This window comes from Stylophora pistillata, chromosome 6 (genome assembly GCF_964205215.1).
Source record: "Stylophora pistillata chromosome 6, jaStyPist1.2, whole genome shotgun sequence".
Lineage (NCBI taxonomy): Eukaryota > Metazoa > Cnidaria > Anthozoa > Scleractinia > Pocilloporidae > Stylophora > Stylophora pistillata.
The window spans coordinates 19,505,131-19,530,010 of NC_142524.1; the positions used below are offsets into that span (position 1 = coordinate 19,505,131).

The following is a 24,880-nucleotide window of genomic DNA, read 5'->3' on the forward strand; positions in this document are numbered from 1 at the left end:
GAATCGCCAAAAGTTGTTGGAAAAAATAGGAATTACACAGTGATGTATTTTTTGTCGCCTCGCATGGTTACCGAAAGGATGAAACATGGCTGAGGTAAAGGAAAGGGTAAAGAGATCGTCAGTAACGAAATACACCAATGAATCAGATCAATGCAAAAAGATCACCCAGAAATAATTTATTGAAACACCGGGGGCGAAGTGGTTTCGTGTCGTTTGATTATGTTACGACTAGTGGATCCCAACGAGGTTAAACCATGGCAGAGCTGTGCAATATGTAGCGACAAGGTATTTTTCAGGACACCAAGAGAATTTAATTCTCATCTAAGACAGGTGCACTGCACAAAAGAAGGAGGATCGTTCGTTTGCCGTTATGGTAAAAATGGCGTTTGTCCTTCCCTACCTGTTGAAGGTGTCAGCGACAAAGACTACGAGGATCATGTAAGGAAGAATCACACAAAAGTGGAGGAGGGTTAGTGTACAGTTAACAATTAACATATTTTGATCGTCATAGATCATTTCCCTGGTGTCATTCACTTAGCTTAAGTCACATCATTTCATCCAGTTCCCCAATTCCTGGTTAAATTTGAAATATAAAAACAAAAAGAACATACATGTACATGGCTCCTGAAATTAACACGATTAGTTTTATTATGATGACTGTAGTAGTACAAGGCAGTGTTGAAGAGTTTACATTTTGCCACATTTTCGTGTACGTTTCATCAATTCGAACTCAAGTAGACTGCACTGAATCCACATAGAGGTCGAAGTCTGAAGAAATTATTAGAAAATATAAGTACGGTTATGTACATGTACTTCTAAATTTCAGCATCAAAATCGATGTTACACCGGAGATATTTGATTTATATTTTACCCAAATTTTTTTTGATCCTTTAACTCCCATGACCGAACAAGACAGAATTTCTCCTTACCAATATACCTTACCAATCCATTATCAAGCAGACAATAAACAAGAATGAAGAAAAATAATAAGGGGATTTTAAGCTGATTCAATGTCAAATTCTCCAAACTATCATCATAAGAATTGCATGGCAGACAGTAAGGAGAATTACTTATGGGATCTGGGAGTGAAAGGGTTAAGCCACAATTTTGAGAATAGAGATTTTTTTTTTCCTTTTTTTAATCTTTTCCTTGATCATAATATACAGTAATACGGGAATTATTATTGTGTTTATTGTTTCTGCAGAAGAACTTCTCTTTTTTGGATTAAAATCAACTTTCTTTTCAATTTAAGGTCGATAATATGCTTTAGTATCCAACTATGTGTCGTAGACTACAAATAACATGCGATATTTGTACTCCAGAAATATATACAAAATTCGCCTGCACTGACATAATAATTTGGTGTGTTGGATAATAAATCTCTTAGATATTTTGTTGTGTAGTATTGCTAAGTATTTACTCATTGTTTGTATTCTGACTCGCCCTATGGGCTCGTCAAAATACGGCACAACTCATAGCAATACACAGTGATACTACACACCAAAATGTGTAATAAGATGTATGAACTGTGTTCATGTGTTACGAATTCAATGGTTGAGTGGCAGGTGATTTGTAGTCTAAACAGAACACAGGGTTGTTGGAACAGCATCAAGAAGGTTTATTCCAAAATGAACGTAGTTTCCACTTGATAAGCTTTACAGTAGTACATAACTCAGTAAACTTACACAGCCTCCGCCAACTTTGATCAACTTGTAAAATACACACAGCCTCCGCCAACTTCAATAAACTTGAAAATACTCACAGCCTCTGCCAAATTCAGCACACACTGCCTCGTCACACTTGACTGATCACGACTAACTCTCTTTGCTTGTGGAAACTTAGTTTTTCGGTTAACTTGTCCTACTTATATACTTACACGATAAATTTCTAGAATTTTCTAAAAGGGTCTAATTATAGCAACATTACAGAATACACCACTTTTAGAATGATTACATAATATACTAAAATAAACAAGCCATGACCTTTTGCAAAGTTTCCAGAAGGTCATGCATGTCACGCAACACTATTTTTCGTAACATCATGTAAGTTACAATGTCTTAGCATTAAGCTACTTTTCTATTTAACAAATAAGCTCCACATTCCTATGCTTCTGTTCAGTAATAGATAATAAATGACCTGAAAAAAAAGTTGCGTAAGAGTCGCAACTGAGTGTGTCACTGATGTTCCTCAGGGCTGGACACTAACTGTAGCCAACTGGCCAGAGACTACTAGAAATTCAATTTTGGCGAGTGGTTTTCAATTTCCACCAACCAGTTTGGCTAGTAAACACACTGAAATTATTGTAACAACTAAGGTGTCACTAGCCACTTGGCTAGTAAACTGAAAAGTTAGTGTCAAGCCCTGGTTCCTACCACATTTTAAATCATCTGCAATCAAATACTGTACAGAGACCCACAGCAACATGGTATCTATTTAATTTTGTTTAATAATTATATAAAAAAATGGAAAACACTAGTGATAGCAATGTCATTGACAAGTATGTGTCTCCTCCAAATTATTTTAAATAAGAACCTGAATCAAAATGTGTGCACAACTCAGCTTATTAGACAAATTCAATGAAGTACTTTTAATTAGTATGTAACTTTGTTCTTCTGCAGTAAAATCAGAGAGTCGTGCTCCTGTAACCACTGATGAATCACTATACCCAAGACCTAGATTACCACCCATCTCATTTCCTAATGCAAGTTCTTTCACGGTATATTCTTCTACACAAAACCTTCCTGCCATCTTAAATGACCCACGACTGCTGAAAAGACAGACAGACTTCTTCACCAAGACATGGGGTGAAGATTTTACATCACAAGATGTTCCACCCCTCACATTGCTACCAAATATCCCCAAAGCTTCCTTTGATGACTACCTCAAGAAAACTGAGTTTGTGAGTAACCTGTTTATTCCTCTTTGCAGCATGATAAGATATTTTTCTATGTTGATAGCTACGTAGTAAGTAATCCTGTAGATCGAGGCCTTAGGTCCAGTTGGCCAAAAACAGCATGCATAACTTGCATGTGGTCATCAAATCCATGCTTACAGTTTTCTATGAATGTCTTCCTTAACCCTATGACCTCTTGAAAATGACTATATATTTCATTATTCTGACTTACACTGCATGCAAACACCCAAATTTAACCCAAAAAAAAAACCTTGATCTTTTGTAGAGGTTCAAAGTTCATCACAAACTCAAGAAAAACTCAATTGGGGGTGCAACTACAGCAACTCCTGGTGACACTGGGTTTACAGCAGCTGCTGTTGCTGCAGCCAAAAGACAGAGTGGTTAGTGTTCAAAGTACCTGGTGCAGATTATAATTTCATAGGATTTGGAACAAGCTACTTGTAGTATGAAACTAAGCTTAGGGTGATCTCTGCAGCATACATGTCATGTTTCATGTACAAGGACTCACTTTCTTTGAATTTTTGATTTTCCAGTTGACAAAGCTGCATCAGACATCAGCCTAGTACCAAAGGTTTGTTGTTCATTTTGAATTGTTTATTTTTGATAGAATTCTGACGAACATAATCATTTAAACTCAAGTTACTGTATTTCCTCCATTAAGCACCCAGGCAGTTATTTAAAATTTGAGTAAAATGAGGGGCATGTAGTCGTTGGAAAAAAGGCATTAATCAAGGTGAGGGGGGGGGGACTTTTTATTCTCCTGTACATATTGATTTTCAATGCATTTGAAGCATAAAAATTTACTAAAGTAAAGTAAATAAAAATAATAGAAACTGGTTTTCCATGTATCCCTACTACTTGAGAAAATGAGGGGCAGGCACTTATTCAAGTGGGGCACTTGTTTGACATTATGGCTAGAAGCTTAAGGTGGGTGCTCACTTGAGGGAGGATGCCTATCTGAGAGAATGGGTGCTTTTTCAAGGAAATACAGTATCTCTTTTTTGATGGATGGTTTAATTGACTGTCTTGAAGGATTGATTAATTGATTGATGGCCAGCGGTCGTCAAGGATCCCTTAGGGGGGGCAAAGCAGAAGGGTGGCTCAAAGAAGTTTATTGGAAATTACAAACTGTTGCATACTGATCATTATTTTTGTCAGCATAGAAACTTTTTTAAGTTATCTTGGCCAATTTCAGGTGTTCATGATGCCCAATTTTGCTTTGGAAGACCCTGAGATCTTTAACAATGTCCTTCCTTGGAGTATGGTGACTCAAGAACCAGCTGATGGTGCAAGGGCTGTGCCAAGGAACTCAGCAAAGCTTCTTCAGGAAAAGGTAGTGATAACCATAGTGACCAGAGTCCAGCGCACATAAACCGTTGAGCCACAGCATCTCCCACTAACCTATCCCGGTTTCTAGACTAATTTTGTCATCATCCCCTTGGATAAGATAGTCAGCAAATTTTAGGTGTGAACTGTCCAACAAATTGCCAAGTTTCCTTAACAATTCCATGGTATCGGTATATACTACCGGGAAAAGAGTGGCACCAGAAGAGTTGAGTTTCTTCCTCAAGAACACAATTCATGACATTAAGTTAGTGCTCTATTTGGGCAACAGGTGTTCCTTCATTTGTTGAATTCTTTTTTCAAATTGTTTTTGGACCTGAAATCTTTGAGTAAATTATATAAGCAACATTAATTTACACCAAATTCTGTATTGAAGCTAAGTCACCAGTCAGAGAGAAGAGCTAAAAATATTGTTTTGTTTTTTACCCAATTGATATGAATCATTTGTTGTTGTTTTTTTTAATTCTTTTCTCAGTTGTCGCATTACTTGGACATCACAGAAGTGAATCTGGCTCATCAGATCTCACTAAGATCAGAAGATTTCTTTAGTGCAATGGCATCCCAAGATCAGCTGCAGGATCATGTTGGAGAGACAATCAGTGAGATTAAACATTTAAGGTAAATGTAAGGTTTTGATTTAAATTTGCCTATGAACTGCACAATCCTGTGCACTTCTATTGAAAAACAGACATTCTTCCTCTTTATAAGGACAGTATGGGATGGGATAAGCAAGGCTGGAAAAAACTCTCTGGCCCAGGAAGATATGAGGTGGGAGAAGAAAGAGGGTCATGATCAGGCTTGGCAGGAAAATATTTTGCTCATGATGCACAGACCTTGTTGTGCTTGCTCTGTACATCATGACCTTCAGCTAAATATTGTCCCATTTAGCCCTTGCACTCAGTCGATAAGTAAATATTCATCTATTGCAATTTTGTGCTCAGATCAAAATAATACTCCCAGATAAGGATTTGACTCATGGCTTTTAACAATTAAGTTATTGTAACTTATGATAACATTGTTGAAAAGGTTTATACTTGTGATTTTAATATTAATTGATGCTAGGCTCCCCTTTTTTTATTCTCCAAGAATGAAGGTGCAAAAAGTTCAAGAGGTTTTGTGTTCAGGATTCCTGAATGTTCTCAGGCTTTCATCGTTGAGATCTAAATATGTCAGTGTTTTTGAAAAGGTGAGAGAAGCTAACAGATTGCCATGGAACCCTTTTCCATCTAGCATCCTCAGATATGAAACAGAAATGAAAATCATACAAAACTTTTTTAGTCTAAGCTGAGTTTTGCATCCCTTGTGTTGGTGTTCCCCGAATAGAGGTGCAACAAAGGAGGGGTCTTACTTTTAACAAACTTGTAATAACATCATGTTGTGAAGGTTTCAGTACAATAATTAAGAATTGTTTAAGTGGGAGACTGAGAATGTTCTGCAGAATCTTGGCTTGTATTGTTTTTTTTTTTTTTTTTCTAACAAAGGGGATCCTGAGAGTGGCTAACATCTAATTTTTCTTTTAAATATCACCCTCAAATTGCACACCAACTTAGCACCATCTAAGCAACCTCTTGATTGTTAATATAAAACTCTCCTTGTCAACACAGTAGGAAAGGTATAGAGAACAGTATCAAGAATATACGTCATACTGATGTCAGGGTGTAAAGGGCTATGGTTGGTGACTGCTGCTGTCACTATTCTGTCATTGTTTATTAGGAAAGTTTGAATGAAGCAAGCAAAGGCTTAGTTGCTCTCTTTGGTTATCACAGACATGAAAAAAAAAAAAAGAGGTTAAACACGAAGGCGCGCTATATAAGGAAGTCTTCCCTGGGAAGACCTGGGCTCATTTGTCACTCACTGTTGACGTGTGCAGGTCAAATTTAAATGCTGGTAGATAAACAAAAGGAGCTAATGAGATATCTATTGTTTACTTCCACCAGCATGGTGGCATGAGGTAACGTGCAAACCACCTACTTCGATCTCAAATTTACCGCCACAAATAAAGACAGTTTCCATTGGAAAAAGGAAATACAAATCTCAAAAATTCTTGTATAATTGTGACGAAGACATAAAACAATTTTGAGGAATGCGCCCACTGTTCACTGCTTTGGAGTAGCTGTAGCTCAAGCTGACTTGACTCTAAGAGTTCTACATCAAACGACGGTTGATTGACAAATGGTCCAGTGGGACCTAAGGCTCCTTTTATAGCGCACCTTTGTGTTTTAACTGATTGGGCATTGTCAGATAGATTTTGTCAAGCAATCTAAACTCTTACATTAATGCAAAGAATAATTTTGATCAGTAATCATCACTTTACCTTTAGCATGCAGAAGTGCAAAATGTAATTTCTCCCTGTAATGTTCCAATAGTATCCAGCAAACAGGTAATGAGAATAATCAAACTCATCACGCAGAAGTTGTTATCTTAATCAAGCAACAAATTCTCACAACTAATTTACAAAAATATGAGAAGCAGTTTGAGGAGAGAATTAAGAATCGGGGTTCAGTTTTATATAAAAGATGGATAACTTCATTCATAGGCCTCGGTTGTTTGAAGGCTGGACAACACTATTTACTGGATAAATCTCTATCCTATGATGGATAGCAAAGTATGTTATGTTAACATGTATCCTCTGGATAGCAAAGTATGTTTTGCTAACACCTATCCTATGGATAGCAAATTATGTTTTCAAAACATAATTTGCTATCCATAGGATAGGTGTTGACAAAACATATTGTTAACATGTATCCTCTGGATAGTGATTTATCCACTGAATAATGTTATCCACTCTATGAAAAACTGGGCTTAGATAAATTGCCATCTGTTGGATAAGTGACAACAAAAAATTTTGTGCTTGCCATCAAATAGGGATTTATGCAGTGGCCGGTGGTGTTATCCAACCTTCAAGCAAGCAGGGCCAGATCTTGGGAGTTTTAGTGCTAACATTTAAATATGAAAAGTGAATGATGATAATAAATCAATGTTTTCTTCAAACAAAAGCTCATCTTTCAAACCCGCAGTCTAATCACACAGAGATCAACGAACGCTTTTCATTCCACTAATTTATTCGTGTTTTTCTCGTTGCCATGTTCCCACCAATAACGTAGCTCCATTTTCTCCCTTTAAAAGCACACAGAACCCACAATTCCTCTATTCGCTCCGACGAAGGGCTAACGCTCGAAACGTCAGCTTTTGTAATCGTTACGGTGGCCAATTTACCATTTCAACTTTGTTGATATATCCAAAACGTTTTCTTCAGCTGAAATTGATGGCCACAGTTCACCAAACCCAGCCAACAATTCAGCTGCTTTTGTCCACTTCAGACTTTGTTGGTGCACTGGATTTGATTGGTACTACTCAAGAAGTTTTGCAGCAAGAACTTGCGGGCATTCAAAGCTTTAGGTATAATTATTATCTCAAAGTTTCTGGCCATGACAATTTTTTAATACAAAGGTTCACTCAGCTTTTTTTAGAAACTTAAGGCAAACATGTCCAGTTCTCAGCAACAGTTGGAGCAATTAATGTCCGCATAACGTGTGTTGGAATGTGAGCTGAATAATGGGAGTTGAGTGAACCAATCAGAACCCTAAAAGTGCAATACTCGGAGTGGAAGACTTAATAATACAGTATGTGGAATAAAAGTCCATTCATACAGATCATTTCAAAGCTTAAATATCTCCACTTTTTGTTTCTACAATTTAGTAACATCAGCATGCTGAATAAAGAGTAATTTATGGAAATTCTCTGTGAGTTGAGAGTGTTTTTTATTTTACTCAGAATAATTGAACCTTTTTGTTTTTTTTCCATTTTTCTTTTCTTTCGTGACTCAGACACTTAGGCTCACAACTGGCAGAACTTGAACGAGTGATCGAGAGAATGATGGAAGCAGATTTTGTTGAGTTTGCAACAGCCAACCTTACCAGGACATCAGAGGATAACATGGAGAGCGAAGGACTTGTTGATGAGGTACTACATGGGAATATACCACCCTCGTGGAGCAGCAGCCTTGAAAGGCATTGCTGATGACCTCATGTTGGTTTCTGATCAACTGCGCGCCTACCCCTCCCTTAACTCCAAAATTAGCCCTAAATTGTTATTGGTTGACTGTTTTGGCTAGGGGAGGGGTGGGTGTGCAGTTGCTTAGATCCTGACGTTGTTCCATGACATTTTGTATGTTTAGGTGCCTTTATTTTAACTGAGTACAACAATTTCATTTATTAAAAAAAAATGAATTTTTTTTTCTGAAACAGGATCGGCTTGCGTCTGTATTGTTTGGTCTTCTCCGGAAACACAAGTTGCATTTTCTTCACTTGTATCGTGACGAAGCTTATGCTACAATAAAGAGTACAGTAAGACAGGTTTGTTGACAATGGAATCAAAATTCTACTCTTTATAGGGGTTTCAAGCGAACTATGACGGCGAAGGAAATGAGAACTTGGGAAAACAAAAGATGTAATAGACAGAACAGTAGCTCAGCACGAGCGTTTTCAAACGTTTTAGATTTCTTAGCCGTCCTTCTGCCAGAGAGGGGGAAAAAAAGTGAAATCACCAAAATTCGCATGGTCTGAGAACAGCAACCCGGACTGCAAATGATTTCAATTTCCATTTGGAATTCAACGCTGCTCTTATACACGTACGTTACACGGAAGTTGAGGTGTGGCGCTGTAAGAGCCGTTAAACGCATTCCGCCATTCGCAAAGTTACAACTAAAAATGCAAATTCATTATGTAATTGTTGTCTTAATCGGCGTTGCCGCCCTGACTCCTTAAGGTGGCTGGAAACAGTTTTTGAGACCTTTACCGACTATAATAAAAGCGCTCAAAAACCAACTTTCCATCTTCGCAGTCGATCCAATTTCACACGTATGGTGGCTAAAGGGTTGAAGTGTGAAAATGTGAGCGTTGCATGGCAATCACCATTACATAATCTGGATAATGTTATGGGGAAATTCCCTAAATAGTATCTCGGGACGGTGTAGGTAATCCTCGATAGATTTTCCCACTACTCCAGGATTTTCCTTTTTTGAGTGAATTTCAACAAATATCCTTTTCCTTCAGACTAAAGAATCTCATACTCAAGATTTTTTAACACGACGACCTGAAGTATGAACTTTGACTGCACAAAGTCATCTACTTAAAATGCTTAAAAAGATGAATTATATTTCAACAGACAGTACAAGATATTGTGACAGACAGCAAAGAGAATGAAGAGGAAAGGTAACATTGTAGCCATAAGGAGTGTCACATATCTATTGGTGGAAATCTAAACCAAGTCGGTATAGTCTTGAGACACATTGTAAAAAAAGTCTGTGGGGGAGTAGGTGGGGAAGATGTGAGTTAGCAATTTGTGTGGAAGATAATAACTAACAACAGAGTTCGCTGTATCTTGGTGGTATAGCATTACTTTTCAGTGCAGTCAACGTTGCAAGCTTATTCCAATGTCAACACCCGTACCGAAATAAAACATAATCAATAGTGAGTTATTCAACGTTTCAACCGTAGGGTCGTCTATCCAGTCAGGCACGTTTAATTCAGGGTTAGAGAGGACAGTGGGTGTGGGGGGGGGGGGGAGGCGACAGGGAGAGATACCCCATCCCCTCCCCTCTCCTTCCTTTTAACCATCGCATACCTCCCTAATTACAAATTTCTCTTCTTTGCCTAGCTTTCCGCAGTTGTAGAAATTAAAGATGGCAGCTGTAAATTTCACCAATTAGATACAGAGTACTAAGCATTCGCTGGCCAAATCACGCCTGCTCTGCAGGCTAGTACAGCATCGAAGCACAGAATCTGAAAGTCTGAGGTGTAATTCTTCCTTGGAACTCAGACTTTCCTTTATTACAAGCTTTAGGCAAAACATGGAACATCTTTCTTTAACAAACGCATTCTAGTAAACCATGAATTCCTCAATCAGTCAGTGAAAGAAAATTGATTTATATATGAGCACACAGGTAGTTAGTACATTTTGCGCGAACTTATTGGCTAGTTCGGAGTGTCGAACATCCACAACTATTAACCTCAACTCTGGTGAATAATTGTCAATTTTTAGTGATTACATTTGCTATTACAAACAGCATTCAATAACTTTTCAAACATCAAGCAGTGATCTCTCTAACCAACTGTTTTATTTTTTCATCAGTCAAAGTATTAATGATGCAATGAGGGGCTTGGATTTCCTGCAATGGATGAACATGCTGGAGAAAGTGTTTAATGCATCTCTGTGTGTTCTGCGAAGGATGCGGGTAAGCTGCAAACAGGACCATCATCAATCCGTTTTCAATACATTCTACAAAGGTTGTCACATCTAGGATTTCTCCATGGCCAGCCAATTGAAAATATAGCATATTAAAGTACCGGTATCCCTGTTGATTTACAATCCTGTTTTTAGCTTTTCCAAGAGAGTTATACGTTTTTGTATCACCGTGACTTGTTAGCTTTTTCTGGGTTGTTTGTAACTTTTGTGAGCCAACGTGGTCTTGACAGTCTGAACGCACGCCACACAGTCAGTAACCTTGTCATTACACGACATTCGCACATGTGCAGACGTTTGACCGCTGTGTTAGGCTCAATAACCAAACGTCTCGTAGGTGATGAGCCTCCGTTCCTCGAACATCGAACTTTAGGGAGGGGTGGAACATGTTAACATGAAATCCCAAGATTCACTGTAATGCTTGGTCAATGTGGCTTGTCTTTAAAACTATGTGTGAAGGACTGATTTTGAAGTTAATGTCTATAGTGAACTATATGCCTGTTAAAACTCTTGGAGGAGATACAAATGCACATGTAGTTTTTTTTTTTCTTAAAGTTTTTATACATTTTACAGGAAACAAGGAAAAAAATAGGTAGAGGGTCTTGTCTTGATATGACATAAAATTTCACTGGACTCAATTAAAAGGAAATTATAGCATCTATTTGGGAGAAGTAAAACTGAGACAGTGGGAGCCGAAGGGTTCAGGGTTGACCTTAATTTGGAGAATTAGCCCTTTGTGGTGGATATAGTAATTTCTTTAGTGATTTGCTTACCTTTATATAAAAATTCATTTGAAAATTTGCCACGAAAGTGTTGCACTTGCTAGTCATGGTAGTTCACCAGCTGATTTCCGCTTTCTGACGCTTTTCCGCTGCTACATAAAATTAATCTTGTAAATGTTGTTTGATTATTCAACCATTGCGATTCCAATTTTAGGTGTTGCATCAGAGCATTGTGCGAGTGTTGATGATAGCCGCTGGAGGTGTTACAACTCACTTCGATCAAGATGACTTGGAAAGTTTAGGCATTTCTGAATCTGATTTTCTTAAACCTGTTTGGTAAGAGTTTGTTTAGGCTTCTATTATTACTTTAATAGCCGGTAACTAGTCTACATGTTTACTTGCCAACACTCAAGCCTGTGGATTAAAGTCTTTATGTTACATATGAATAAAGGCTGATAGTTTCTAAAGAAACTGTTAGGGGCTGCGTCGGTGGCGGTAACGAAATAATTTGGATATATTTCCAATAACTTAGCTCCATTTTCTGCCTTTAAAAGCACACACAACCCACAATTCCTCTATTCGCTCCGACGAAGGGCTAACGCTCGAAACGTCAGCTTTTGTAATCGTTACGGTGGCCAATTTACCATTTCAACTTTGTTGATATATCCTATTTGTTTATGTTACATAAGCTCGCTTCTTCCAATTTACTGTAATTGGCAAAGAAATATTCACATACTTTCTTATGTCACTCAGCAGTGGAATGGACATCTTGATAAACACAACTGATTATAAGAAACTGACGCAGGAAAGTAAGGAGCTGTTATGTGCAGGTTGTGAAATGGCACAGCTGCGTTGTGCGAAACTTATTAATGTTAGAGGAAAGGTAGGTGCAGATTCTCTCCGTTAGGTGTTTTTTAAATAAGTATGGGGCTTCGCTGCGTGCGCTGCGAGCTCCGCTATAAAGTGTTCAAGTTTGCACTGAGGCCAAGAGGTTCATCCAGCTGAGCTTGTCCTTGTTTCCGTGGCATGAAGTCAGAAGTATTATTGCTACTTCCCTTGGACGGGATGCAAGTCCAAGGCAGGTTAACCTCTCCCTATCAACTAAAGGCAATCGCCCTTGAGGCACCGTCAAACAATACTTATAGGTCTGATGCCACAGCATTGAACTACAGAGAATTGTCCGTCGGTGTACTAGGTTCATATTTAGTGGTAAGAGTCACATCATGGTAAGGTTATGAGAGTGCTGAGTTTCGGTTTCTTTCTTCAACATAGAGGATGATGATAAATGGAAAGCTTTTTATGTGGGGCTTTGTTAGTGCCATTTGACACTTTTCATAAAGTTTTGCTACGGTGACACGTAATGGCACACACTTCATTCATAATTCAAGATCGCTTCCTTGCACTTCTATCAGTTTTCGGTTAAAACTCGGTTTAGTGTTTTGAGCTATGATGCCGTCCTATTGCCCTGTTCATATTTAGCCACAGAAAAAACGTCAACCCGCAAAACGAAGACCTTCACTGTAACTACTTCTTGTATTTAGCCATTCGTGTGAAAACATCGTAATTCGTAAGTCGGCTTTTCCAGCGTTAACCCATCGTCAGAGTGAATACACGAAAGGCTGACGCTTGGAACGTCAGCTTTGCAAACTTTTTGTGGTGTCCAGTTTACATCATCAACTCAGTTGATAAAGTCAAATTATCTTTCAATACCACCCCACCTTCCCCACCGACGCAGCAACACGGTTTCTTTAGAAACGTAACCCCTTTCTTTATGTGAAGGCATCATTTTGTTGTCAACAGGCTGGTTATCTGGACAGCTTATCCTCGGCAGAGTTTGTTAGGCTGACACGTATGGTGGAAGACTTTGTTATGGACTGTGAGAAAATATGTGGACGTCAGAGCCATAGTCTGAGGGCCACTCTTTTGTCACAAGCTAAAAAATTTGTGGAAAGGTTCCACGAGGAACGCAAAAATAAGTTAAGGTGAGGCATTTGTTTTCATGCAGCTCTAAGTGCACTTACAAAGTTGTATCTTCAGCTGGTAGATTGGAATGAAGATTTTGATTCTTGAGAATCATTCCAATTTATTGGGAGAAAAGGAGACCATTTTATTTGATTAAACCCCCTCCATATTTTAGTTTCTTTGATAGCTTTTGAAGCATGTAAAGATGAAATAAACAATTTTTTTTTTTTTTTTTTTTTTAAAATCGAGTTTCCAGATGGGATTTGAACCCACGACCCTCCGTGATCTAGTCGGATGCTCTAACCACTGAGCTACAGGAGACTCTATGGTGAGCAAGGGTCAATTAGTGGGTATTGACTGAAACCGCATCACGCGGCTACACAGCCAAACATCAGCTAGCGCATAGAAGCTCACTAACAGCATCACGCTGTCACATTAAAGCATCACATGCATTAAAGCATCACATGCAGCCAACCAGCCTCCAAAGTGAGCATGTAAAGATGAAATAAACAATTTTTTTTTTTTTTTTTTAAATCGAGTTTCCAGATGGGATTTGAACCCACGACCCTCCGTGATCTAGTCGGATGCTCTAACCACTGAGCTACAGGAAACTCTATGGTGAGCAAGGGTCAATTAGTGGGTATTGACTGGAACCGCATCACGCGGCTACACAGCCAAACATCAGCTAGCGCATAGAAGCTCTGAGTTACTACGCTTTTGAAGCGCGGGAAAACTCGAATGTCCATGGCACGATTTGTTTTAGGTTTGAATCTGATTGAAGTGGTGTGAGTTTTGGTAGACCAGCCACAGAGTAAAGAAAAGTGAAATCAAAACAATCCGGTATTTCTTTCAAAGCATTGAAAATTGCTCTCCCTCTGTCGCTTGATGTCACCTTTTAAAATACATGAACCAAGTTACAATGTATGGATTGACCTTTCTTTTACGGGAATTATTTTTTAGTCTGATATTGGACAATGAGCGATGGAAACAGGCTGATGTTCCTACAGAGCTCCAGTCTTTAGTGGACTCCTTAGTTGATGGTAAGGCTAACTTTAATATTCCGACTGTTTAGGTTCATTATAATTTATAAATTTATCGTTGTTTCTTTAAATTATAGTTGTTTTTTTTTTTTTAAACTTATTACAAGGTGTTTACCCACGGGGCAAGGAGCCAACTTTTTCTATAGGTATGTGCAAAGTCAAGTAGTAATGTTTCTGTTCGAGGAAATAGTTAAATAAACATTTCTTTAGTCACCAGCGAGGGAGAAAATAATTCTGTGTCGCCTGTCAGGCAGTTGGATGTCCTCCCAAATGAGCTGCAGTAAACCATTAGCGAGCGAGGCTATGTAATCCTTAAGACATTCAGAGAGCAAATTTGCTATTGAGTGTCGAAAAGTAATTATGGAGTGCTTTGGTTTTGCATCACTTCGCTCTGTGATTGATCAAGAAAACTCGCGCTCGTTTCCTCAACCAAACAGGCTCAAAACTAAAACTAAACGCGACTTGGTCACCTGCGTTTTGTCGTGCTCCAGGCGCGGGAAAGTTTGTGGGGCTTGAGTTTTGAGTTTTTTCTGGGGCTTGGATTCTTGGTCTTGATTCCGTGGTCTTACAGCAATCAATCGAAAAGCGCTCAATGCGAGGGAAAATTTTTGGCGTAGCGTCTTTTTGTCAAGGGAGATTAGAGTATATCGGAAAAACCCTCGTTCGGTTGATACAATAGTACAACAGTTATATCATGTTCTCCAACGTGCTCGTTTTCACTTGCAAAATGAAATTCTTTTCAGGTCCCACGGCAACTAGCGACAGCAAGCCATCCCCAGTTTTATTTGTTAATGGAGAAAAATTTACGGTTGTTGGGTAAGTTTAGGGACGTTTTAAAAGTTTTTTTTCTGTTCTTATTTTCACATGTATCTACAATGATTTGGAGAGTTATTTATCTATATGAACTTAACTGAGTTACTACGAGCGCCCTGATTGATAAAAAAAACTATCGTTTTTTTGCACCGTTAAACCTATACAATATTGAAACATTTTGTTTGTTTGAAGTTTATTTTATAAAATCAACAGACCGCACTTTCTATAGGTTTAGCCTCCGGCTCCGGATTTACAAACTTTTCTCATTTGCTCCCAACGATTCCCACTTGGTTTTTATCCCGGTAAACCGGTTAGAAGTGCGGTCTGTGGCTTAACTGATTTATCAAAATTATTTACCTTTACGTGATGCATTAGTTGTCGTGATGATTACAAGTAACTGACTGGAACTCATTTTTATTTCTCTCGAAGCAGTTCATATATAATCTTAATTTTACTTGTATAGCCTTTCATTCAGGGCAGTCATGGAGCTTCCACAGCTGTATTTCGACGACTGTGTTAGGCATTGGACAAATCTCAATGCACTAATTGTGTTTGTTCTCTCGTATTTTTGTTTTCACAGAACAGTGCTGTTATTGGTGAACATGTTAGTGGAATACTGCCAGTGTGTAGATGACACCCCGATGCTGGTCACAGACATTATGAATAAATTGTTTGAAACTTTGAAGGTCAGTTTCATATTTACAGTCCGTTACAGCCAGTAGTTAACCATGTTGTAAACGCAGAAGATTTGGAACGCAAATTTACTAACGATTAAAGTGAAAAAGTAAGCTTTTGAACTAAAACAATGAAAAATTAGTATTTTAGTAATTTGAATGATAATGATTTGAATGTGTTTTATTATAAAACCTTCCTCTCGCCTCCCTTTTCTTCAACCCGCTTGAATTTCACCAGCAGTTAGGCCTGGATACTTTTTTCAGGTGTTAGGATTGAGTTTTGTAGGCTGGTCGAGCACAATTGATTTTAGGAATCCGTTACCAGTTTCCTTTTCAATACAGCACATCTCGATCGAGTGCCTTAAAAAAAAAAAAAAAGCAAAGTAATTACTTAAGCCGCTCAGAACAGGTCAGAATACTGCAAGGTTAGGAGCGTATGGGAATTCAATCTAGAAACAAGCAAAGTGCCTGAAGCGCGGGTATGGTTTTAGTTTTGAATCTGATTGGTTGAGAGGATGGTGCGAGTTTTCTGCAGCAATCACAGAGCGAAGTAACTTAGCGCCAGTGCTTTCTTGGATCACTTTTGACACTGAATTGAACATCGCTCTATGACATTTGTAACTCATTTTGATGGGTTAGGCAGACACAGGTTCCAGTCCCCTTGCAGATTTCCACTATACTGTATCTGTGTCTATCTAGAAATGGCAATGGCAGAAGACCTTGACACGTGCAATAATAACATCACTACCACCATTATGGAAAGTGCAGTGGAGACCGCTGGGAGAAACAAACCACCAAGACAGGAAAAGCTCTCCAGAGTAACAAGGCAACTTAGAGAGAAGCGGCGCCAGATGAAGAGAAGTGGAACAGATGTACAGCACATCGAGTACACTGAGATCTGTAAAGCCATCAGACAGCGCATGAAGGAGGAAATAAATAGATACAATGAAGAAGAACAGTTAAAACCGCTGGCAAACAACACAGGCCTCATGTCTACGAAACGGATGCAGTGTCAGGCAGAAACAACATCGTTGCCTTTAAAGAGAAAGACGGTAGGCTCATTGAAGACCGTGACAGGATGATCAAGAGGTGTGAGGAGTTTTACACCGAACTCTATAGCACCAGACGACCACAAGATCAACCTTTCATTGATGGCCACTACGTGGAAACAGGTCCAATCCCTCCCATCCGACAATCAGAAGTAAGAAACGCAGTCAAGCGTCTAAAGCGTGATAAGGCTCCTGGAGAGGACAATATCACCGCTCGCATTCTACAGGATGGCGGAGAGCCTATTGTCAAGATACTCACAAAGCTGTTTAACAGATGCGTTGTGGAAGGCAAAGTCCCCAGCTGTTGGAAAAACGCATCGGTAATCATCATCCACAAGAAAGGAGACACGGCTGATATTAAGAACTACAGGCCGATCAGCCTTCTGCCAGTAACTTACAAAATCTTTTCACAAATCCTACTTCAATGGATGCAAGGTGCCTTAGATGAACACCAACCAATAGAGCAAGTAGACTTCAGGGCGGGTTTCTCTACCGTCGACCACATTCACGTTGTAAGTCAGCTACAAGAGAAGGTAAACGAGAATAAGATTCCACTCTGTTTTGCTTTTGTTGACTACGAGAAGGCGTTCGACTCCATTGAATTTACACCGCTTTTCAAGGCACTGGAGAACCAAGGAGTTGATCAGGATCATATCACTATCTTAAGTGACCTGTACAATGGTACCACCTCGGTTCTAAAACTACATAGGGACAGTGATCAAATAACGTTGGGAGCTAGACAGGGTGACAACATATCACCTAGACTCTTTATATCATGTTTTCAGGATGCGATCATAAAGAGAATTGATTGGGAAGGCAGAGGCCTCTCCATGGATGGAGAATACCTCTCCCATCTAATTTTTGCTGACGATATCATGTTGTTGGCCAAGTCACCAGAGGAAGTGAACGGTATGCTCATTGACATCCATATGACAAACAAACCAGTTGGCTTCAACATGCATCTAGGCAAGACTAAAGTGATGTTCAATGACCATGTCGGCAAGTCAATAATAACTGTCGATGGCAAGACCATTGAGGAGGCAGACAGCTATGTCTACTTAGGAAAGACATTGACACGAGATAATGACCTACTTCCTGAGATTACGAGAAGGATTGCAGTTGGTTGGGCAGCCTTTGGAAAAGTGGACAACATCATGAGAAGCCGCAAGGCAAGTATGAAGATCAATAGGAAGATACACGATGAGTACATTCTACCAGTAATGACTTACGGGTGCGAGACATGGGCATTAAACAACGCTATGGCAGCGAAGCTTGCGGTCGCACAACGAAAGATGGAACGTATAATGCTGAACATTACCCTTCGAGACCGAAAGCAAAACACCTGGATTCGGCAAGAAACTGGTGTAAGCGATATCGTCAATGCTATCAGGTGGCAAAGCACAGATGGGCAGGTCACATAGCACGGCTGTCAGATAATAGATGGACCATTAGAGCAACAGAGTGGACCCCAAGAGATTGGACCAGAAAACAGGGTTGTCCAAAAACACGATGGAGGGATTATCTCACCAGACAGCTGGGACCTGCATGGTCGAGATTGGCTAAAGTCAGATACCTGTGGGATCATTCTAGGGAGGGGTTCCTCCGCCGGGAGTGAATTTAGCCCTGATGATGATGATGTATTTGTGTCACATGATACATGTTTTAATGCCTTTTTTCACGTATTGCACGTTTTCTCTCTTTTGTCGTCAGCTACGACTTTTCTCATTCTTACCATTGGTTACGTTCTATATTTCCCGCCATTCTCGCTAACGACATCGAGGGAGGTTCAGTATTTACTTGTTTCGTTATTAATTTATGTATTGCTATTTTTAGCCTGACGGCGCCTAATTATGTAACTTTTCCTTAGATGTTCAACTCTAGAACGTGTCAGCTGGTTCTTGGAGCAGGAGCTCTGCAGCTTGTTGGACTGAAGACCATCACAGCCAAACATCTAGGTATTGTGAAAGAAAAGTGTTTTTCTTATTTTTTTTTTGTTTTTATTTTTTCCAATGGATGTTTGTATGATTCAATTCAAAAGTTTTGATTGGCTTATCTACCATTTTAAATGAGAACCAATTTTAACATGGCTGAGCCGGAAGTCATCTGTACCTCATCATCATGCGGCTCTTTTAACAATAAAATAATTATTGTGAAACACAGAGTATTGTGGGGCATGACTCCAGACTCCTAGGTATGACCAAAATGGAATTTCTCCTTAGATCTTCAATTCAGTTTCGAGCAGAAGAGTGCTGAGAAATTAAGAAATAATATGAAGTGAATCCTGTGTTCTGATTGGCCACACGAGCGGGAAAAGTAGCCAATCTTGCTTGTTCGAGATTACCCGCTTTGATCCCGCGCAAGGAAAAAACTCGTGCAGTGAACTTGATGCAGAGTTCGTAATGGAGTTCGGCGATGGAGACGAAAAACCCGGTAGAAGATAGTGAAAACAAAGAAAGCATAAAGTACTCTCGTTTATTGTGCGACAAACACTGTTGGCTTTCTTTCCCCGCTCTCGGAATAAACAAGCCATTCTTGATTCATGTAAACCAAAATTTTTTTTGCTAAAACGCAAAAAAAAAAAAGTACTCGGCCAATATCTAGCCATCTTGACCTCACGCTGGTCAATAACGCGTATATATCATGTAGGGGAGATCCTTTGATTCGACGCTTCAACGTCAAATTTTCACAGAGAAAATTAAATGAAATGAATAGCTGTTAGTATAGAAAAGTGAAGTTGTGATCACAGGAGTGATAGGGTTAAGGTAACCTGAAATGGCGAAGAGTAGATGATGCCCCCCCCCCTCCAACTTCAGCAGTGGTAGGCCTCTTGCCTTGCCAAAGTTAACAAAGCGGTTATTATAACGTATGGTTCTAAAGTTTGTTTGTTTACATGTTTGTTTTGTCAGCTCTTGCTGCCCGCTGTTTAGAAGTCGTTACAATTCACATTCCTGTCTTCAAAGCGCATTTCGAGGAAAGGCTACCGCCAAAGCAGTACGTTTTACTGTCACAGTTTGATCAAATTCTGAAGGTGAGCGGTGGCATGTATTGCGATTGTGTCCTTCATAAGATTGGTGAACACAATTGCCCTAGGAATAAAAAAATCACCGGTTGTACTTCGTATGTGAGAAGGAATAGCAGGTGTGGACAACGCAACATCGATCCATCCTTCACCACAAACTAGAACCTCGCCATCCCCAACCGAATAGTCATGCAAAGTCACCCACGTCACTGATTGAAGATAACGTGTAATTCTCGTCTTGTTTTCCAGGATTACAACAATCATCGTCAAGAACTGTTCAGCAAAATTGTAAACCTGATGGAAGAGCTCTTCAAAAGTATTTTCTCGAAGGTATACTGTAAAGCATCGCTTGTTTACACTGCTTTCAGTGTACGGGAATTTAATAGGTTTTACTTTTTTCTTCAACAGTGGGAGGTCAAAGCTCCAATGCCGTCTCAAGCCATGCGCGGTGCGGTGAAGCAAATCACAAAACTCCACGAGTCCGTGTCTCTTGTTTTACCGGGAGCGCAAGTTGAGGTGAATTTGTAATTCGTATAGAATCAGAACCTCTCCATTTGCCGCCTGGTGACCTTTAGTTGGAAGAGTTTTAACTACTCTCTGGAGGTTCCACGGCCGACATTGGATCAACGCTTAGAGTCTTAAAATGTTTTAGGAAATGAGCTGCGTATACGCTTATCACAAAGTGAATGTAGCGAAGCTTCCGATATTGTGGACAGATATCTCAGTAGGTCCACTTAAGCTTATCACAGCCCAGGGGCGGCGGGCGGCGGAGCATTTTGAAACGTGGGGGTGGCACCCAGCCATGAACATACTCCTTCTCAAATTTTCCAAACTGCCCTTTGCGTTGTGCGTTGGTACAAGCAAACCTCTTTGCAATCTCTATTATTTCGAGTGTGTCTGTGATCGATTTGTGAATTACTTTAATTTTTTCCGGCACATTCTAGAATCTTTCAGCCTAGCATTCGATTGGGTTCCCACAGACAAAATGTAATCATGTCTAATTTCCTAGACACGCTCCAGTTTAATGAGGAGCTGCTGCAGTTGATAAGCTTAGCAAACATAGGCCGGAGCTGTTCTAGAAATGTTTTACAACATATTATTTTGCTAAACGTGAAAAGATCACGAAATTGAATATTTTGTTAATTTTTATGCTGCGTTAGCGATATTTTCGGCACCAAAACGCTTGTGAGGTTGTGCCCCCCAAATTTTCGTTAATGGGAATGGGGGAAGCCTCCTGCTCCTCCTTCGCCGCCTTTGCCGTCAATTTGCAACCCCTCTGGTTTTGTGCACAAGGTTTCTAATGTAACCTTATACGTTATCATTTGTTTGATTGTTTTTTTCTTTCTGTACTTGTTCAGGCCATATTCAGAGACATCAAAAGAGCTTTCAAGGAAAGTTTGGCGCATAAGCTGGACAAGTTAGGAGTCACGAACGATGGTGGTCCGCAGCATGGGTAGGTATTATAACGGGAAGGCAAAGAGAAAGTAGTGGAACCCCTGTGCGCTATTAATGATCTCGTTTATAAGCCCTCTTTCACAATCTGAGGCGACTGACCTTCAAAAAGTTAGTTTTCTTCTTACTTATTTTTTCTCACTTAGAAACTTGCGCATGACAGACGGACTTGATGGTTGTACATTTTCGACCCCGCTGAAATAAATGCACATGAACCGGGCGGGATGAAAAACATAAAGAAGATTGTAAGGGGAACGGGGGAAGGGAGGGGAGGATTTGAGCAAACGATTGAAAAATTGCTAGTGCCTGTTGTTTTGTGACTCCTCTACAGCTTTTTGCGAACAGACAAACGATAAAATAAAGGGTACATCCTCTCGTGTTGGTTGCAACTTGTGCAAATGAAGGAATATACTCGTATTTTCCTTCCTCTTTCTCCTTTAAGGAATAAACTACAGGGATCTTAACCTTTTATAAACCAAGATCAATTGGAAATTCTCCCCTGTGACTGCTTTACATTTCCTCATAAGCATATATGTGCACGATCCTTCGCAGTAAAGCACTATTTAAGCAATAGTGAAAATCAGACCTGAAAAAAATTCAGGCCTGTACGGGATTCGAACCACTGACCTGTTAGCTCAATTGGTAGAGCGCTGCACTAGTATCGCAGAGGTCAGTGGTTCGAATCCCGTACAGGCCTGAATTTTTTTCAGGTCTGATTTTCATTATTGCTTAAATAGTGCTTTACTGCGAAAGATCGTGCACATATACGCTTCATAACCGCAGTTCATATATATGTATTTCATACATATGTTTGTTGTTTGATTTATCATCTACGGGTTTATGTCGAATTAATTTGATGGCCTGCTCCCAGTTGGCTTGTTAGCTCAATTGGTAGAGCGCGGCACTAGTATCGCAGAGGTCAGTGGTTCGAATCCCGTACAGGCCTGAATTTTTTTCAGGTCTGATTTTCACTATTGCTTAAATAGTGCTTTACTGCGAAAGATCGTGCACATATACGCTTCATAACCGCAGTTCATATATATGTATTTCATACATATGTTTGTTGTTTGATTTCCTCATAAGTAACTCAAGAAAATGTGGTTTTATGTCACCTGGCTGACAAGCTTGTTAGTTCCCATAACCTTCTCTCCTCCCAAGGAGAATTGATGTGTTAGTCACCGTTGGGAGTTAAAGGAACAATTTTCTCTTTTTAATGCAGACTCGTCACGTCGGATTTAGCGTTCTTTAAAGAAAGCCTAAAGAATCTGAACGGAATGGGAGAAATCAATAGAAGCCTGGATGATTTGTGGAGGACTGTGAACGAACTTAGAGCTAACAGAGTTTCCCCAGTAACTGGACGGAAAAATGTCTTGCAAAGATAGCATCTGCTAATAAGTTTAGAATTGATTCCATCGACCAATGCGTGATCCTTTTTACTTCAGTGCTCAATCATCTCTATTCGCCAAATGTTTTTGTAGCCGTGTTTCGTTTCTTCAGTTTAAATACGTAATATAGCGGCTGCCCTATCTATTAAATGTAAATTACAATTCAGAGAAAGGCCAAAGATTTATAAAAGAGTGTTTATAAATGGATAAGAGCGATGCTGTCAGCTGGTTAAAAAATCTATTGACCAGACAGGCATCACTAAGTACTTATCTTCCAACTTTGTGTTTAAGTAAATATCTGAGTGAACAATGACAGAGTGAATTATGACATTGGGTTCTCTACCAGACCAGGCGCAGACTCTTAACAGGAAACAGTTTATACATGACGCCATACCAGCCATAGGGGTGGTGCGTCACTCCGTTGAATGTGTTGCAAAAAAATGTTCAAACTCCGGATGTTCCGATTGGTTCACTCAGCTCCGGTTATCACCTCATGTATGGAATCACCTTTTATACAAAATGGTTTAAACAAGTGTTACGTGTATTGTGGAATTAGTTTAATTTGATTAAAACGATCATTCCATTCCCGCTTTTTTGGATACGTGAGTGGTTATGACCAACTCGGATCTATGTGCCTCGTAGGCCATCTACTAGAGACCTTACGACAAGACTGGGATCAAGTTGTCACAGTTGTTGTTAACGTCTAAAATTATTCAACATTTGCATTAGTTTCGCGGCTTTCCTGTTACTACTTTGCCACTGTTTAGCATGTTTTAAGATACTATTTTCGTTTAAATACCCCAACAGAGCTCAAAAAAGAGAAATTAATATAAATAGCAAACAACTGGAGCATAGCTATTGAATTTCTAGCCTTCTGATTGGCTGACAGAAGCCATGTTATGAGCTTGTAACCTAGCTTCGAGCTCATCACCTCGCTTCCGAACCGAAAAAAAGGGTCAATGTCCGAGAAGTGAGGAAAGGGACGTTACTACCATTTACGTTCAACCATGAAGCGTGAACATTTTTTTGTGCAAATGGTAGTAAAGCAGTCAGGTCGGCAACGCCAAGGAAGACGTTGATTAAATAATTGATTTCTACTTTTAATTAGAATTGGCTGCATGTGCATATCATCTCATACGGCGCCACAACTCAACCTCAAAATAACGTATTAAAGTAGCGTTGAGTTCCAAACGGAAATTACAATAGTTTGCCGTCGCGGTTTTGGTTCACAAACGACGCAAAGGTTAGTGATTTCGCGTTATTTTTTTGCAAAGGATGGCTATGAAGTTTACTAAGTTTTAAAATGCATATTCTGAGCTATTGTTCTGCCAATTAGATCTTTGGTTTACCACGTCCTCGTCGCCGTCGCCGTCGTGTATTGCTTAATGTCTCTTAAAACATATTTCTGAGAGAGCCGTGAATATCGGTTTGTCTCAGATATTACAACCAAGGAAGTATTAACTAAAATAGAGAATGTGACTCCCATATTCACCGAAACAAAAGCCACTTCATTCGGCATGATTATATTTTAAAATATGTAACGGAATTTTAGGCCGTTTTAATTTCCTGTATGCGTAACATAATTTGTTTACATGTTGCAGTAACATTTGAACCACGCGAGAACTGTTTCTTCTTTTGTCCATCGGTCAACGTCAAACGAAGTAAAAGCTAGTTGGTAAATGTATTTTCCGCTGTTATTCCAAGTAATTAGTTGCGGTTGTTTTCACACCTGCTGCACCTACTATTGTACATTCTGTTTTACATGTATGTCCTGATTGGCCAGTTATTAGTACTTATACTCTCCGCTGTCTCTTGAGTACCATTCACGCTTGCGGTTCCATACAGTTTATTCATCTTTCTGGTTTACGCCCCCCCCCCCCCCCCTCCACCTCCTGTTTACTACAGGTTTCGTCATTGCCTTTATCTTTCAGGCCGTAAAGACACTTCTGGCGACTTTTTCCGCTGTTTAGAATGCGGCAAATTTGGACACTGGGCTAAGGAAGGTCGATCCTTTTCCTGGCCGGGAAGTTACCAGTCCCCTAGCTACAATTCTTTCCCTGGAATCTCCTACAACAAGCCAACCGCAGGCCAACCAAGTCAACTGAGGATGTCTTGGCGCAGGTAGATCAAATTGCACAGAATTACGAACTTGAAAGCGGACATTCATTTAGTGTTAAGGGTAATTTGAACAATAGTTTAGTGTTCTGGAGATCTATAGGTGCTCCGGATTTTATTTTTTCTATTATTGAAAACGGCCACAGAC

At 39.6% G+C, this 24,880-nt stretch overlaps 1 protein-coding gene and 1 pseudogene across 4 annotated transcripts in view; both read left to right on the forward strand.

Annotated features, from left to right (window-relative positions):
- On the forward strand, positions 1-22,964 carry LOC111327471 (vacuolar protein sorting-associated protein 54). 3 transcript variants are annotated; one of them, XM_022931669.2, is made up of 25 exons: positions 1-469; positions 2,619-2,899; positions 3,180-3,294; positions 3,448-3,485; positions 4,110-4,247; positions 4,734-4,876; positions 5,345-5,444; positions 7,515-7,657; positions 8,086-8,221; positions 8,506-8,613; positions 9,425-9,471; positions 10,391-10,493; positions 11,438-11,559; positions 11,977-12,106; positions 13,024-13,205; positions 14,146-14,225; positions 14,333-14,371; positions 14,969-15,041; positions 15,619-15,724; positions 18,629-18,716; positions 19,668-19,789; positions 20,030-20,110; positions 20,189-20,296; positions 21,139-21,233; positions 22,452-22,964. In XM_022931669.2, exons 1-25 carry the CDS (start codon positions 220-222, stop codon positions 22,612-22,614), a joined length of 2,991 nt encoding a protein of 996 aa, XP_022787404.2. In that variant the 5' UTR covers positions 1-219; the 3' UTR covers positions 22,615-22,964. The 3 variants fall into 3 exon arrangements, with proteins under 3 accessions (XP_022787404.2, XP_022787405.2, XP_022787407.2); XM_022931670.2 differs by having other exon boundaries at positions 11,980-12,106; XM_022931672.2 differs by lacking the exons at positions 18,629-18,716; positions 19,668-19,789; positions 20,030-20,110; ... (1 more) ...; positions 21,139-21,233; positions 22,452-22,964 and adding an exon at positions 16,412-16,681.
- The window catches only part of LOC148728676 (uncharacterized), a 7,575-nt pseudogene continuing 5,636 nt past the window's right edge, over positions 22,942-24,880 (forward strand). The window contains exons 1-2 of the transcript XR_015988668.1: positions 22,942-23,025; positions 24,549-24,738. The product of XR_015988668.1 is annotated as an uncharacterized LOC148728676 (transcript). The remainder of the gene's footprint in view (positions 23,026-24,548; positions 24,739-24,880) is intronic.

What these genes read in the sequence shown, in the direction of transcription:
- LOC111327471 (XM_022931669.2), top strand. Translation starts at nt 220, where the DNA reads ATGTTACGACTAGTGGATCCCAACGAGGTTAAACCATGGCAGAGCTGT. An exon ending in ACCTCAAGAAAACTGAGTTT is followed by an intron (nt 2,900 to 3,179) that starts GTGAGTAACCTG and finishes GATCTTTTGTAG; the next exon opens with AGGTTCAAAGTTCATCACAA. An exon ending in TCAAAAGTATTTTCTCGAAG is followed by an intron (nt 20,111 to 20,188) that starts GTATACTGTAAA and finishes TTTCTTCAACAG; the next exon opens with TGGGAGGTCAAAGCTCCAAT.